At 46.6% G+C, this 13,550-nt stretch overlaps 1 protein-coding gene across 8 annotated transcripts in view; it reads right to left on the reverse strand.

Moving 5' to 3' along the window:
* Positions 1-284: 284 nt before the first annotated feature.
* The window catches only part of tenm2 (teneurin transmembrane protein 2), a 211,261-nt gene continuing 197,995 nt past the window's right edge, over positions 285-13,550 (reverse strand). For 7 of the 8 annotated variants that reach the window (XM_040015149.1, XM_040015147.1, XM_040015148.1 and 4 more), the window contains 17 exons: positions 12,305-12,554; positions 11,903-11,923; positions 11,526-11,755; positions 10,200-10,354; positions 9,806-9,907; positions 9,395-9,568; positions 8,674-9,311; positions 8,241-8,416; positions 4,888-5,123; positions 4,499-4,795; positions 3,696-4,253; positions 3,333-3,602; positions 2,824-3,234; positions 2,597-2,707; positions 2,237-2,504; positions 1,714-1,844; positions 285-1,538 (listed from right to left, as the gene is read on the reverse strand). In XM_040015149.1, the coding sequence (XP_039871083.1) occupies positions 801-1,538; positions 1,714-1,844; positions 2,237-2,504; positions 2,597-2,707; positions 2,824-3,234; positions 3,333-3,602; positions 3,696-4,253; positions 4,499-4,795; positions 4,888-5,123; positions 8,241-8,416; positions 8,674-9,311; positions 9,395-9,568; positions 9,806-9,907; positions 10,200-10,354; positions 11,526-11,755; positions 11,903-11,923; positions 12,305-12,554 (4,766 nt within the window). In that variant the 3' untranslated portion in view covers positions 285-800. The remainder of the gene's footprint in view (positions 1,539-1,713; positions 1,845-2,236; positions 2,505-2,596; positions 2,708-2,823; positions 3,235-3,332; positions 3,603-3,695; positions 4,254-4,498; positions 4,796-4,887; positions 5,124-8,240; positions 8,417-8,673; positions 9,312-9,394; positions 9,569-9,805; positions 9,908-10,199; positions 10,355-11,525; positions 11,756-11,902; positions 11,924-12,304; positions 12,555-13,550) is intronic. The other variant, XM_040015152.1, reaches the window with a different exon arrangement.

The following is a 13,550-nucleotide window of genomic DNA, read 5'->3' on the forward strand; positions in this document are numbered from 1 at the left end:
GTCCACAAATATAGCCATCACATTTTTTTGACTTTGTTTTTGTTAAAAAGTTTACTTCGTAGTCTGTTAACAGCGTGGATTTTTCAAGGATGCCGTTAGCCCGCGTGTTGCTTGGTTGGGTGTCCGAGGTGGACAATGGGAGGCCTGAGACAGGGAGACGACTCATAGTGGTGGGCAACTCTTAGCGTTGCCGTGTCTGTCGCTGTGCACGACGTCCTCCTTTTGATGAGCAGTTTTAATGGCGGCACTCTGGAGTGCTCCTCCACTTTGGTCCCTTTTTTTTGTTGTTTTTTTTTGCCTCTAGCGTCGATTAGAGACAGATAAGCCTCGATCGCAGAAGCCACCGCAGTGCAAACCCTCCGTGTTACCAGTAGCTGTCATGGACGCTCTCAGTGTGACCCAAAAAATATGGGCAAAAATATCACTATCTTTTTTAAAAAGGGGAATCTTCTTACTCATTAAGCAACAGTTCTCAAAGTTCTTCAGTGCTTTTTCAGTTGTTCAAAGTTTTTTCAAAAGAAAAAAAAAAAAACAGAACAAAAAATCTGACTGACTAAACTGTATTTTTTATTTGTATTTTTATTTTTTTGCCTGTGGCAGTAAAATTAACAATGTGTTGTCTGGTAAGTCATTCTTTTTTAAAAGTCCCTGCAGCGTTCCGTGAATAACCCCGTTTGTTGGTTAAATCTCCATGGGTTTTAAGAGGAGGGAGGGTAAGAGAAAAAAAAAAGGAACCGGGACAAAATCTCGAGATGTGAAAGTGGGAGAGAGTGGGAAGAGTCCGCCCTTCCAGTGGGCTGTTACCTCCTGCCCATCTCGTTCTGTCTGAGAAACTGGATGTTGTTGCTGCTGTCAGCCAGTTCTGGATACTGCTCCACAGGCAGTACGTAGTAGCCGTCATAGCCCTGTACTCGACCTGTCGTTAGGAGCTGCTGTCTCTCCCCTTCTGTCCAGAGGCGACTGCCTCCCTTTCCGTCCCTAGCTCGCTGCTGTTCCTTGGCCCAGGCCCCTGCCAGCGCCCTCTGCCTGGCCAGCTCCAACAGTCTTACCTTCTCTTCGTCCAGCACGTCTGCAGCGAGCCCGTACCGAACGCTCAGTAATAATGATGGAACTGCAAACTCCACGGTCACTCCTCTCCTCGACCGCCCGCTCACTGTCACATTTATTCCGCTCTCCAGTGACTTGCGCCCGTTTGTGAGCCCCAGGGCCAGCAGGTCGCTGTCAGCAGAGCCTACCTTCACAAAATAGTGGCAGTCCTTTCCATCCTGTGTGTAATGCGTGCCTTCGAGGTACTGCGCACCATTGAGCACCAGAGCCACTTTGCGGCTGTCTTCGCTGGCCAGCGCCGACACGCCGGCCACCACTCTCCCCTCCTGCAGCGCCACCATTACTCCTCTGCCTATTATGGGGGTGCTGGTGCCGAACCAGTGGCCAGGCTTGTCCTTGCGCCTGCGACGCTCCTTGTTGAGCAGACGACCCTCCAGGGCCATGAAGGCCTGGTTGTGGCGCTCAGCTGCTTGCTGCACGCCGGTTATGAGCTATATAGAAAAAGTTAAAGAAAAGCTTTGTCACTTTTTTGAAAGAGATGATAATGTAATAACACACAGCTGACCGCAGTGAGTAAATACAGGGCACATTTATATTAGATTTAAAAGAAAATGGTCAATATTTGATTTAATAATGAGAGTGGGTATATATTTTAAATAGGTGTACCTGTCCGTTCTCACAGTGCTGGGTGGCCTGCAGCTCATACGGTGGCTCCACAAAGTAGAGCGAGTGTCGAGGGAACCCTGGGATTATGTTACTGAGCTGGAAGCCAAACATTACCAGCCAACTCTTCACATCTACAGCAAGCAGACGAGGGGAAATTACTTTTGCTGAATGACAAAGTTAAACACAGTAGCAAATGAAGCAGTGGTTTTAGTATAACAAAAAACCAAAAAACTGAAAGCGTGTTTGCTTTTGTGACTTATCTCGTCCGTGCCATCTGTAGTACATTGTTACTAGCATAAACTATCTAGTCCACAACAATCTGTTCTGCTGAACACTAGAGATTCCTGACAGTCTCAGGACATAAGCTAAGATGAGCTTGTTAAGTAAACTAGAAGCGTTATTTTCCCTGCTTTTTAATATGCCAGGAAGAAACACAGCCAACCATCTGAGACAGAGTACAAGGGCTAAATATTCATACAACACATTTCACCATTTGGCCCACATAATATTTGTAACTATCTACCTGTGACGTAGTTTTTAACATCCAGCATGTCACTGAGTGGGTTGTTGTTCTTGAACATATACAGATTAAAGGGAGCGGGATCTTTTCCTATCTTGGGCCACATGCTGTAATCAGGTGAGGTCCACCGCCCAGCCAAGACGTCGTAGTCCCGCTGGGTGAAGTGGACCAGCTTCGTCAAGGGGTCGTACAGGCCGCCGTGGAAACCCACCACCAGTTGGAACTCTGGGTTAGAGTCCAGATACACCTCGCCGTAGGCGGTGTACTGGACCTGGGTAAGAGAAGCAGATCAGTCAAATATAAACAACAATGCGGATGGTGGAGGGAATAAATGTGGAACAGGTGTGATTCACAGCTGGATACCTGTTTGATCATTTGTCCATTGCTGCTGAAGACTGCTAGCGGTGTGCCGGTGTTGTCAGAAGCTATGTAATATTCCTCTCCACTGCTCACCTCCATGGCAAAGAGATGACCCTGATCATAGGACAGTTACAAATTCCCATTTTAGTTCAGGATCGTGTTTGTGCTGATTAATCAGTCTGTACCACAAACATTACAGGATGATCTTATAATTAACCAACCACGCCCACCTGGAGGTCATAGTAGAGTGACGAGATGTCAGAGCTGGAGTGATTGAAGATGTGCGTCACCCTGGTTGGATGGTTGAGGTCAGCATAGAAGAACTGAAGGTGCTGCCCCAGGCTGTTCCTCGTGGACACCCTGCGACCGAGCCCATCATAGTGATATACAACGCTCCAGCCTCCTGGACCTCTGTTGTACGCCCGCAGGAGCTGACCTTTGGAGTTATAGTCAAAAACGTCCGTCCCACGCTGACTCAGGAAGCCGTCTTCGTCCAGGCGATATTGCACATCTCCCAGGCGCGTAATGCGATCTCTGAGGTCGTAACGCAGAGGCAAGATCCGGGCACTGTTCCCAGGATTCAGCAGGTGGAGGTTACCGTTAAGGTCGTAGCTGTAGCGCCAGGTAGACCAATCATTCACCTGGAAACAAACAATGATGTTTGTAAATCAGAGTTATGGATACTTCAGCCTCTAATGAAGACACACCGCACGGTTAGAATCCCAGCCTCTCTTCTCACCTTGACGCCACTGAGCTGCCCGTCTCCATCGTAATCGTAGCGGTACTGTGTGGTGTTGGCGTAGGGCCCTATCTTAAGCTCTCTCTTCACCACACGTCCCATGCTGTCATACTGGACTGTCATCCAGTACATGAGAGAACGGAAGATCTCGTACTGGACCTCCTTGATGCGACCGTGGGTGTCAAAATGCTTACTCAGTGTCATAACGGCAGTGGTGATGATTTGATTGATGTCGTAGTAAATGACCCCAAACTTTCCAAAGTGTTCTATCTGTAAGGAGGAAAAAGCAAGAAAGGTAAGCTACAAATACTTGGAAAGGGCGTTGCTAAAACAGGAAAGTAAACCAGAACAAATCTTCTGCACCTTTCCAGAGATCTCATCATATCGGTAGAGGTCAACAGGCAGTGGCGTCTCACTGATGACCGGCTTCATGCTGGCAATCCGGAAGCTGTTGTCATGGTAGGTGTAGTCGAACCGCGCGTTGACCATCCCCTCCTCACTGAAGCGATAGATCTGCTTGTCGATAAGCGGGCCCATTTTGCGATAGCGGATGGTGCAGGAGAAACCCCCGCTCTGCAGGTTGACCATCTTTAGCACGCCGGCTGTCTCGTCGTACCCAAAAGTGACGGCGGTGCTGTCGTAAACGATCTCCGACAGCTTTGTTAGCTTGCCGTACTTGTAGAGGACACGCCGCCCGGTGCCCAGGTAATGTACGGCCTGAGGTCTGCCGTCCTCACTGAAATCATGGATGATGGAGGCGTTGCTCTCTGGAGGGTTGTAGGTGTTGCGAATATAGCCAACGGACACGTGCGTGAACATAGTGTGGCGAGCGACACTGGGCATCGTGACAGCTGTGACTCGACCCGAGGCGTCAAACTCAAAGACGTACTGCCTCTGGCTTTGCAGGAGCAGCACCATGGACTGGAAGCAGAGCAGGGAGGTGAAATACGGATTAATATAATAGCATTATCACTGGGTGACTTGTCTCCTGTGAAATAGCACCAGGAGTAATTTGCTCTCTCCCCTGACAAATCTGAACCTTCATAACCATAAAAATGATGTATTATTTCACTCAGTCCTACAATCCAAATTACTGTACTTTCTTGCTAATGCCTTCCTCTGGATGTGACTCTGCGGATGACAGTGTTGAAGATAAATGCACTCACTTTGTCAAGATAGCTGTAGCTCCACACCTTCCCGTCTACAAAAGAGCGAGACAGGATGCGTCCCTGGGGGTCAAATTCCGTCCTCTCACTCATGCTTCCCCTCTGCAGCCCTACAAGCTGTCCGGTGGCGGAGTACGACACGTTGACTACGGCCAGGCTGCTGCTGGGCAACCACATAGCTGGCCGGCCCTGAGCATCGTACATGATGCGCAGCGTGAACTTGCGGTGATCGTCGTAAATCTTTTCCGTACGGGTGTTGCGATCGAAATCGATGGAGAGGAGATTGCGGCCATGAGCCTAAAGAAAAGGAAGGCGTTTGTCAGGTAAGTTAAGTGAACTGCACATGTGGATTTTAACAAAGCAGTGGACAGGTTAGTATAATTGGTTACCCTCAGCTTCCTCCCAAATACGGTGATCTTGCCCTTGGTCTGCTCCTTGCGCAGTCGCCACTCAATGGAGTTGAGACCATTGTCTGTAGGCAGAGTGATGTTCCTTCGGCCGATGGTTGGACTGACAGAACCCGCCAGGATGTGCGGCTCTGTGTGGAAACTGATGCCCATCCCATTGGCGTACATCACTCTTAGGGTCCCGTTGTTACACAGCTGATAGCTGTTCCTCACTTGGTCTGTAGGGGGACACCAGCAGACACGGCATCAAAGACAAGACGAGAGGCACACGAGACTTCCAGGTTCCAACTGAATAGCCAATGTCTTTTGGGAAGCTTCCACAATGAGTGAAGTGACCCGGAAATATGGGTGTGGCGACCATAATAAGAGCTGGTAAACACTAAAGTGCTTTAGTGCTTCCTTTATGACTTCCTTAAGCACAGGCTACAGCGGACTATGAAAGGAAAGAAGATAATGCTTGAGAACAAAGTGATGACTAGACTGCTAAACTGTCAGCCTAATGCCACATCTGGAGCTGATATGCAAACACTTCGAAAACTTTTAACAATTTGTTAAACCAACTCGAAACGTTCCACTTTATTTAAATCTGCTGCTGCCTCATGTGAAGTATTTTTCAGCATGAGTTTACAAAAGCGGTATATAAATAAAGCTAATTAGCCATTTTAAAATAATGTAAAAGGGAAGGTTGTTTAGTTTAGTGTTGTGTGCTTATATCCTTGTTTTGGGAGCTGCTGCACTCACTGCCAACTTTTAGGATTATCATTACTTAATTTTGCTCCAGAGATGCTGAAAGCCCCAATAAAGGATGAGTTAAAGTCGATTCAGCGGAGAGAGACAGAAAGAGAAAATACGAGTGGACAGGAGGGGGAGCAACATCTCTTAAGACAACACCACCGCTGTGACAGGAAAAGATATTCTTCTTACAAACTCCAATCTAACTAATAAAGTGGAAAGTGCTTCATCTTTGGGCAATTTCAGCTTCTACCTGGCACACTCAGGTCAACAGCCTCCTCATATTATCAAACAGCTTAGTGTAAGTGCAGTCTCTTTGCCTACATCTTTGCAAATTCTCCTCTGCACCTTTCCTTTGCTTCATGATGTTTTCCACTGAGGTGAATGAAAAGTGGTTTGAAACAGAGAAAGTCTGACTATTCAACTGCAACCTAAGTTCTTGTGTTGAGATCCAAATGACAGTACCTCAGAAGAAGCGTAGTACCTAAATCTTAGCAAATCGAAACCTCAAAGTATTCGATTCAGGTCAGACAGTCGGTAAAAAAATTATAATCTATGAAATCAGAATAGCAATGTGAAGGTACTAGTTTCATGTAGAGGATATTGGCAATAGATAGGACATGAACACTGGTGAGGAGAATACATTACGTTTTATGACCTTTCAGGCAAGGATACATAGGATCATTCACTCTGAAAATTACTATACGTACAGTAAAAGAAGGTGAAAAGATAAAAAAAACACTGTAGGTTCCATCAGACAAGTTGTATCATTTTATCTTTGCACTGCTTTTCAACCGTACTGCATTTTCACTGTGGTCTGGGAAATGTTACATAAGCTTTCTACTGTTTGGATGAGCTGATTCTGTCAGGCAAACTGCAGCCTGTGTTGACAGATTCACGTATTTACTCTGTTTTTTTACCGCACAAAATCCAAGCTTAGACCCGATGGACCAATCAGAAGTGATCCGACAGAACGGGCACTTTAGCATCTGATGGCGATGGGAAATCCGAGTCACAGAGGCTTATGTCAGTCGGAATCAGATCGTGTCCATTAAACGTTTGCGGACCTGATTTCTGACTCCTTCCCACAAACTGCGCGCTATTCTAAATAGAAAAATCCTCAGGCTAAAGAGACATCGCTCCACAATCAACATCTCTCCAATTTATCGACTTCAACAAGAATAGAGACAGATAAGCCCGTGATTAATGCAGAGGCTAAATTTTCCCTCTGATGTCTGAAAGCAAGCTCTCCTCCCCACCCCCGACCACAATGAAGTGATTAAAAGCGAGATTAAATTGTTTTCAGCTCAGAAATATCGAGAAGATGCAGAGTTGGGAGCTTTCTTTATTTCACTTACAAAAGGTGAGGGGGTAGGGGATTGGATGGTTGTCTCTTTGAAGTCCTGCCATAAATGACAGTAATCCATAAGGCCAATTTGTAATAAAGCTCCAGGCACATTTTAACAATGCCTCAAACAGACAAGTGAAGCTTTTTCCATTGACTTGGCAGCAACAGCCTTTAGATAAATCTTCTCCGCTCTCTCTGTCTGAACAACCTCGTAATAAAACAGAAGCGAGGTAGAGGGATAGCGAGCGTGCGTGAGAGAGAGAGGGTGAAATGAGAGCTGGAGGGCCAAGGAGAATTCACTGTGCTGGAGTTAATGAAGAGAGCGAGAAAGAGCCGAAAGTGAGGGAGACGGTTAAGTGAGTATGTCAGCAGAGAGCTGTGCTCAAACCCACACAGTGCAGTGGAAACCTTAAATTACTTACAGCCGTGTGAACAACTCTTCTCTTCTACCACAACAAAGGTGGACGACTAAACATATATGTAGACGCAACGTTTTCTCAATGTTTTTGGACCGTAACGAGTCTGGTCTGGATTCAGACATCCGTCACACGGCACCGGTCAGTGGAGGGGTGGGGGGGGTCGGGAGAATTCTTCTTCTTCTTCTTCTTCTTCTTTGTCTTTGTCCCCCCACCTCTCTAAACAGACCAAATAAGCTCAGGGATCATGGGAACTGTCAGTATGTGTGCGTGTGTTTCTGTCTGTGTGTAAGGAGAGAGCTTGAGGGATGAGGAGGATTCACTCTACACGAGTTAATGAATTTTGCTGTGATGATATTCAAAAGCAGGATGATCCCAGCTGGGATTAACTATATATTGGTAATTTTACTCCTTAAGAGGGGAGCGAGAGAGGGCTGGGTGTGGGTAGGGGGAAAGAAAATAATCTCCTGGAGCATGCACATAACTGAGTGAAAATTAGAAGACTTTCAATTAGAGCCGGCAGGCCTGAGCACATTCAGCATCAGAGGGCGGCTGTGTTTTTTTGAATGCTAAGACAAAGCAGTGCTAGAGCCTGCATGAATCTCATTAGGGCGATGATACCACATAAACAGATCTGCTTCACCGTTATCAGGATTACTTAAAAGTCTACTCAGAATGACTAATGAACGATAGTTGCTTGATTTACACTGTTCCATGTTGATAAGTTGAACCCAGGATTAGCCTGTCTTTGTGCCACATCATTTCACAAGTATTTAAAAATTCAATGCCGGATCATTTTTCCTCCGTGTGTCCAGGTATGTGCTAAGCGTGTCCCCTACCTTGTACCACGGTGTATGAGGCTTCAACCGAGGACAGGTTGGTGATGACGGTGACATCGTCGTCTCTGCTCGAGCTCTCAATGTCGATGTTGATGGAGCGCTCGATCTCTCGGTGCAGACTTGTCACCATGCCCGTCGGGTACGTCACGTTGGTCAGTCGACCCTCGCTGTCATACCTGCGAAATGGGAGATTGCAGACTTGTTCACACTTGTGCCACCTGTGTGTTGAAAATCGAGCGCACACCCAACAGTCACAAAAAACAGTTTGGCGAGGGGGTGGGGGTGTTTGGTTGTAGATATAAAAGCTAACACTTGGGGGCAGCAGAGCACTTTGTGAAACTCAAGGAGAAAGCAGGAATCAGAGGACGGGAATTGATGGAAATGAACCCGACAGCACTCAAAGAAGACAATGCACACAGTGTCACACACTTACTGGTAAAATGTGGTCCATCCAGTCTCGTCAGCTTTGGTTGCCAGAAGGCCCGTGTTGCCACTGTAGCTCATCAGAGCCACTTCTTGGCCCAAGGCTGACACACTACGCAGCCCCCCACTGGGGTCCAGTGCAAGGGTCACCACTTGATTCTCAGGCAGCAGCACCAGTCTGAGCAGGCCGGCTCCTCCTCCTTGGCCCAGCCCATCCCGCCTCACTTTCACAGTATTGTTGCAGTTATCCACCAGCATGGCCAGCTCGCCGTCGGGGCTGTAGGTGAAGTTGAAAAGCGGCTCCCCAGTCACGAGGCTGACTGTCTGGATGTGAAGCCCCTCCCCGTTGAAGACGTACAGCTCCTGCTCCCTCGGAGACGCGACTTCGTACTGCGCCGATCCCACGTACCCGACGCTCGAGAGGGCAGGGCCGGGCCGGTTCGCTCGCACGGCTCGGATGCGTATGTTGTTGAGGTCTGCAATAAAAAGAGTCCCGTCGGGGGACACGGCCAGGGAAGTTGGGGAGTTCAAGCCAGCGTCGGGGGCGTAGCCCTCGTCACCATAGAAGCAGTTGCAGTTGACGTCGTTCTTGCAGTCGCAGTCAGAGGCAGCACCGGCCAGGAGAGAGATTTCTCCATTAGTGCTCACCTAAAAATAAATAAATGAACAAATAAATAAATAAATAAAAACACCCACACTTTGAACAAAGAAACAACCAGACAACCGCATACCTGTCTCACTCGATTAATCTTTTTCTCATCTGTTTCGGCGATGTATAGGATGCCGGTGTGGGACAAGGCGATGGCTGTGGCGCTCTCCAGGGCGGCGTGTATAGCCAGCTTACTGAGGCTGTAGTCAATGCCCGGCACTTGGCAGTGCATAGGCCGACCTGCTATAATGCTCACCTTTAGGAAACAATGCAGAAATTATTGAAGATCCAAAAAAGTAGGATGCCAACATAAGATTCCAAAGTAGTAAGTAGTATCTTCCTAGAACTAATTAATCAGTAATTTTCCTGCAAAACTTCGAATTTGAACTTTTTACTTCTAAATTGGCTTTAGGAAGGCTAATTGGGACGAAATCTTGTCAAAGCCTATGGTGAGTGTGCACTCTAATGGGTTTGCAGCCCTGTATGTACAGACCTGGTGGTTCTCAGTGATGCGTAAAATGACGTTGTTTTCCAGGACGTACAGAGAGTTGTCCATGGGGTTCACGGCTAAGTCTGTGGGCCACTCAAGACGCACCTGACGGGCAGAAACAGAAGTTATACGATCTGTGAGACGGTATCTATACCGAAAGGGTGCCAAGGTTCAGACAAGTCTCTTATTCATTTAAGTGACTGCAGCAGTGTTCACTTTCTTCTGATCCATTCATTTATCCATTGACTCTTTAATCCCTCCCTAAATCAGTTTTTCCCTGACCTCCCGGCTGGCTCTACTCCACAGAGTCATCATAGCTCAGCACTAAGGGAGCTCTTAGATCATCATCAATCACACCGTCGGCTTTTGTCTCTTTTTCCCCCCCTTTCTCTCCCACCTGGCTGACGTCCATGCTGGTGTCACAGCTCAGAGGCCGCACGGCGGTCAGGTCGTTAGCCCCCAGCAGAGTAGAGATGATGCCATTCTGGTCCACCTTGCGGATCATGGTGGCGTCCACGAAATACATCAGCCCGTTTTTATCCACTGCGATACCTGTCAGCGGGGGGAGATGAACACCGTGAATGACGACTCATAACTCAAACACTGCGGGGCCATACCCATAGACATTTTAAGTCAATTAAACTTCACTCTTTCAGCCGCTGAAAATGAATAGCAGCCCGGGCCGCTCAATTGCTCAATGCTTCATCGAATGAGAGGGAACACAGAGATGGAACGGGCATTGAACTGTTGAGAAATGTTAGTTTTGGGATGAGTCATCGGGATGCCGAGCTGAACTCCCCTTAGAGGGCAACCGCAGACGGCACGCAGATCATCTAGAATGGCGAGTGATCTCTTGCGCTTCTCTTCCTTCCTTGGTTTCCTCTTGATCTCTTTTTTGTTTTTTGTTTTTTGACACCCAACTTTCGACTTGTTTATACCTCTCTCCGTTTTATCCTTTATCACTGGGTTGGTGTCACCCCGTCAGTCTATCAGACAGCAGACGCTCAGAGAGGTGTGACTGTTCAAGTAAAGTGTGCCCAGAAATAACTTCTAGATGCACTGGGATAGTAAACAACAGATGGAGGATACAGCGAAGGGTGCACAGAGTAAATGATACGGAGATAAATAGGAAAAAGAGCGGAAGAGCTGGAGGAAGAGAAGAAACAGGAAAAGGGAGGAACTGACGCTTTCTGACTGCGTGATGGGTAAGAGAGAATCAGCAGTTCATTGTCTTCCCCTGATCGTCCCATCTTATCTCATGAACCGTGCATACACACACACATGCATGCACTCTCGCATGCACACAGTGTATATATTCTAACATCTGTGGCGCTACATGTACACACATGACAAGAAATGTGACAGTGTGACATCCTTGACAGTTTGGTGTCACAGTGTTCTGAGATCCAATGATCCACAAAAATAATCCCATTATAAGTTTAACATTAACCTGGTTTATAACCTCCTTCTGTCTCTGTCCTGCTTTAGTTGAGTCATAAGATGGGCGCATTATGAAAAAAAAAAACCTCATCAGTGAAAATGTAAGCCCCCTTAAATTACACGTCTTGTGAACTGAACTGTGGATCACAAAGTCTCCTCAACAAAACTCATTTCGAAGGATGTCTTAAGAGTCTGTATCCACATTTTATACTGTAATACAAGAAAATGCAATCTGAACAATATGAAGTTAACTGTGACGTGAAATTCCCCCTAAGTGGCTCACCTTTGGGGCTCATAAGTGTAGCTTCAGTGGCTTTTCCACCGTCGCCACAGCGCTCATCGAAGGGCAGGCACTGCTCCCCGGTCCCCGCCACGACCTCAGCATTATCCGACAGCAGACGACCACTGGTTAATGACCGCACGCGGTAAATCCGTCGCGAGTTTGTGTCTGAGATAAACAGCGCCCCAGATACCGGATCCACAGCCATAAAGTATTTATGGGTTGGGTTATTACTGAAGCAAAAAAAGACAAAAAAAACCAAAACGGGTATAATTATAAAATCAGCCTGGATTTACATTGTAAATGATACTTTGAAGCGCTTTTGCATTTATTTTTTCCTTTACTGGCATGTTGTTAATTTCTCATCCTGAGCCTCTTACCTGTGTCTGAAATCTTTGTTCCTTTAAGAAAAGAAAGGGAGACAGAAGCACAGCAAAACAAATGTTAATTCACACAGTCTGCACAGAGCAACCTACAGAGAGCAACACAAAGCTGGCAGTGGTGTGAAGAGCAACATTTAAAGATGTGTAAAAACACCCTGGGGAAATGTTATCTAGCACAGTCTATATTTCTTGCCAGTCCAAGTCTCTCACCTCACTTCTTTCATCTAACATCTTGTAAGCACTGAAAACATCCAGTCTTTATCCACAATTTTTCCTTTTCCTGGTGACTTACCTCAATATATCTGCAACACAGAGAAACCTCTAAATTCACAACTGCTTTCCTATTGATTACTATTCTATTAATTCGTAATTTACTCTCCCATAGATCTGGAGGTTTACCTCAGTTCCAGGATGCCAGTTGTGTTCATAGATGGGTAGACCCGGCGCACAAAATTGAGGTCCCCGACATACAGGCTGCCATCGATGCCCATTGCCAAAGCAACCGGAGCCAGCAGCTTGTTGCCGTCCGCGAGGCCGTTACAGCTGGGGCACGAGATGCTGCGCCTGCGGCCGTTCCCCATGATGCTTGTGATTACCGGAGGCTGCTCTGTCACAAAGATGTTTTCCCCGCTGCCTTTGTGAAGGATGCCTGTGAACAACAAAAGACAAACAGATATATCAAAAGCAGATAAGGGCTCATTATTCCACAGGTAACAGTGGAATCAGCTACCCCCAATCACATCCACCCCGATGTAGAAATGGTTTACTTTAACTCGTTGGTGGAGCCATCAAGAATGCAAAATTTATCTTGTTCAATGTTTTTTTTAAATTTAATACCTGGAAGCTTTTAGCCTCGGCTGAACTTGTGCGTAGTGAGCTAATTAGCTCGTTCGAACCAAGCGGCAACCCTTAGGGTTGAAAAACGAAGCCAACATAAAAGTGCCAAAAACCCCCAAAACAAAACTACAGTTCCCTTTAATTGGTAGCTATCAGCTAATTCAACTCACTGAACTGGACTTCACGACTGGGTTTGCGGTGACAAATATTATGTCAGCTCATGTCCAAGAAGCCGAGGTTCCAGTTTTAATGAATGAAATTCTAGTATTATTTCACATTTATCTCTGTCTATTCGAGAAAACGACACGGACTTGGTAACCGAGCTTACTGGCACTAGCTGATCCTGCGCCAACACGGCAATGGCCATAATGCTAAAATTAAGGCTTCACAATTGGAGTTCACAAACCAATAGGTGAGATCATCTATCTTTTATATACAGCTTATGGAATACCACTCAAGCGATCCCGAACTAAGTTTTGGCAAAGGTGTCTCTGCCAACCACACCACCTGTCTCTGTTTTAGTAGCTGCTGCTGATTGGTCGGTGCACACTTTTAGTAGATGAGGGAGTCAAACTAGGTGAGACAACACTTCCTGTGAAAATCCTCACTGACAGGTAAAAGTCTGGCAACTTCAACTAGAGGAAGCGCAGTGTGGTCTAACCCCTCTCCACCATCACCACCAAGACAATAGCACATTGTGTACTGTAAACCTGCTACACACAGGGAACGGGCTAAATATAAACTGGAAGGCAAAACAGGGGACAAACAGAAAAGGCTTTTGCATAACTATGAGTGTGTAAGTGTGTGT

Source organism: Simochromis diagramma, unplaced genomic scaffold, assembly GCF_900408965.1.
Source record: "Simochromis diagramma unplaced genomic scaffold, fSimDia1.1 OVJJ01000685.1, whole genome shotgun sequence".
NCBI classification, from domain to species: domain Eukaryota; kingdom Metazoa; phylum Chordata; class Actinopteri; order Cichliformes; family Cichlidae; genus Simochromis; species Simochromis diagramma.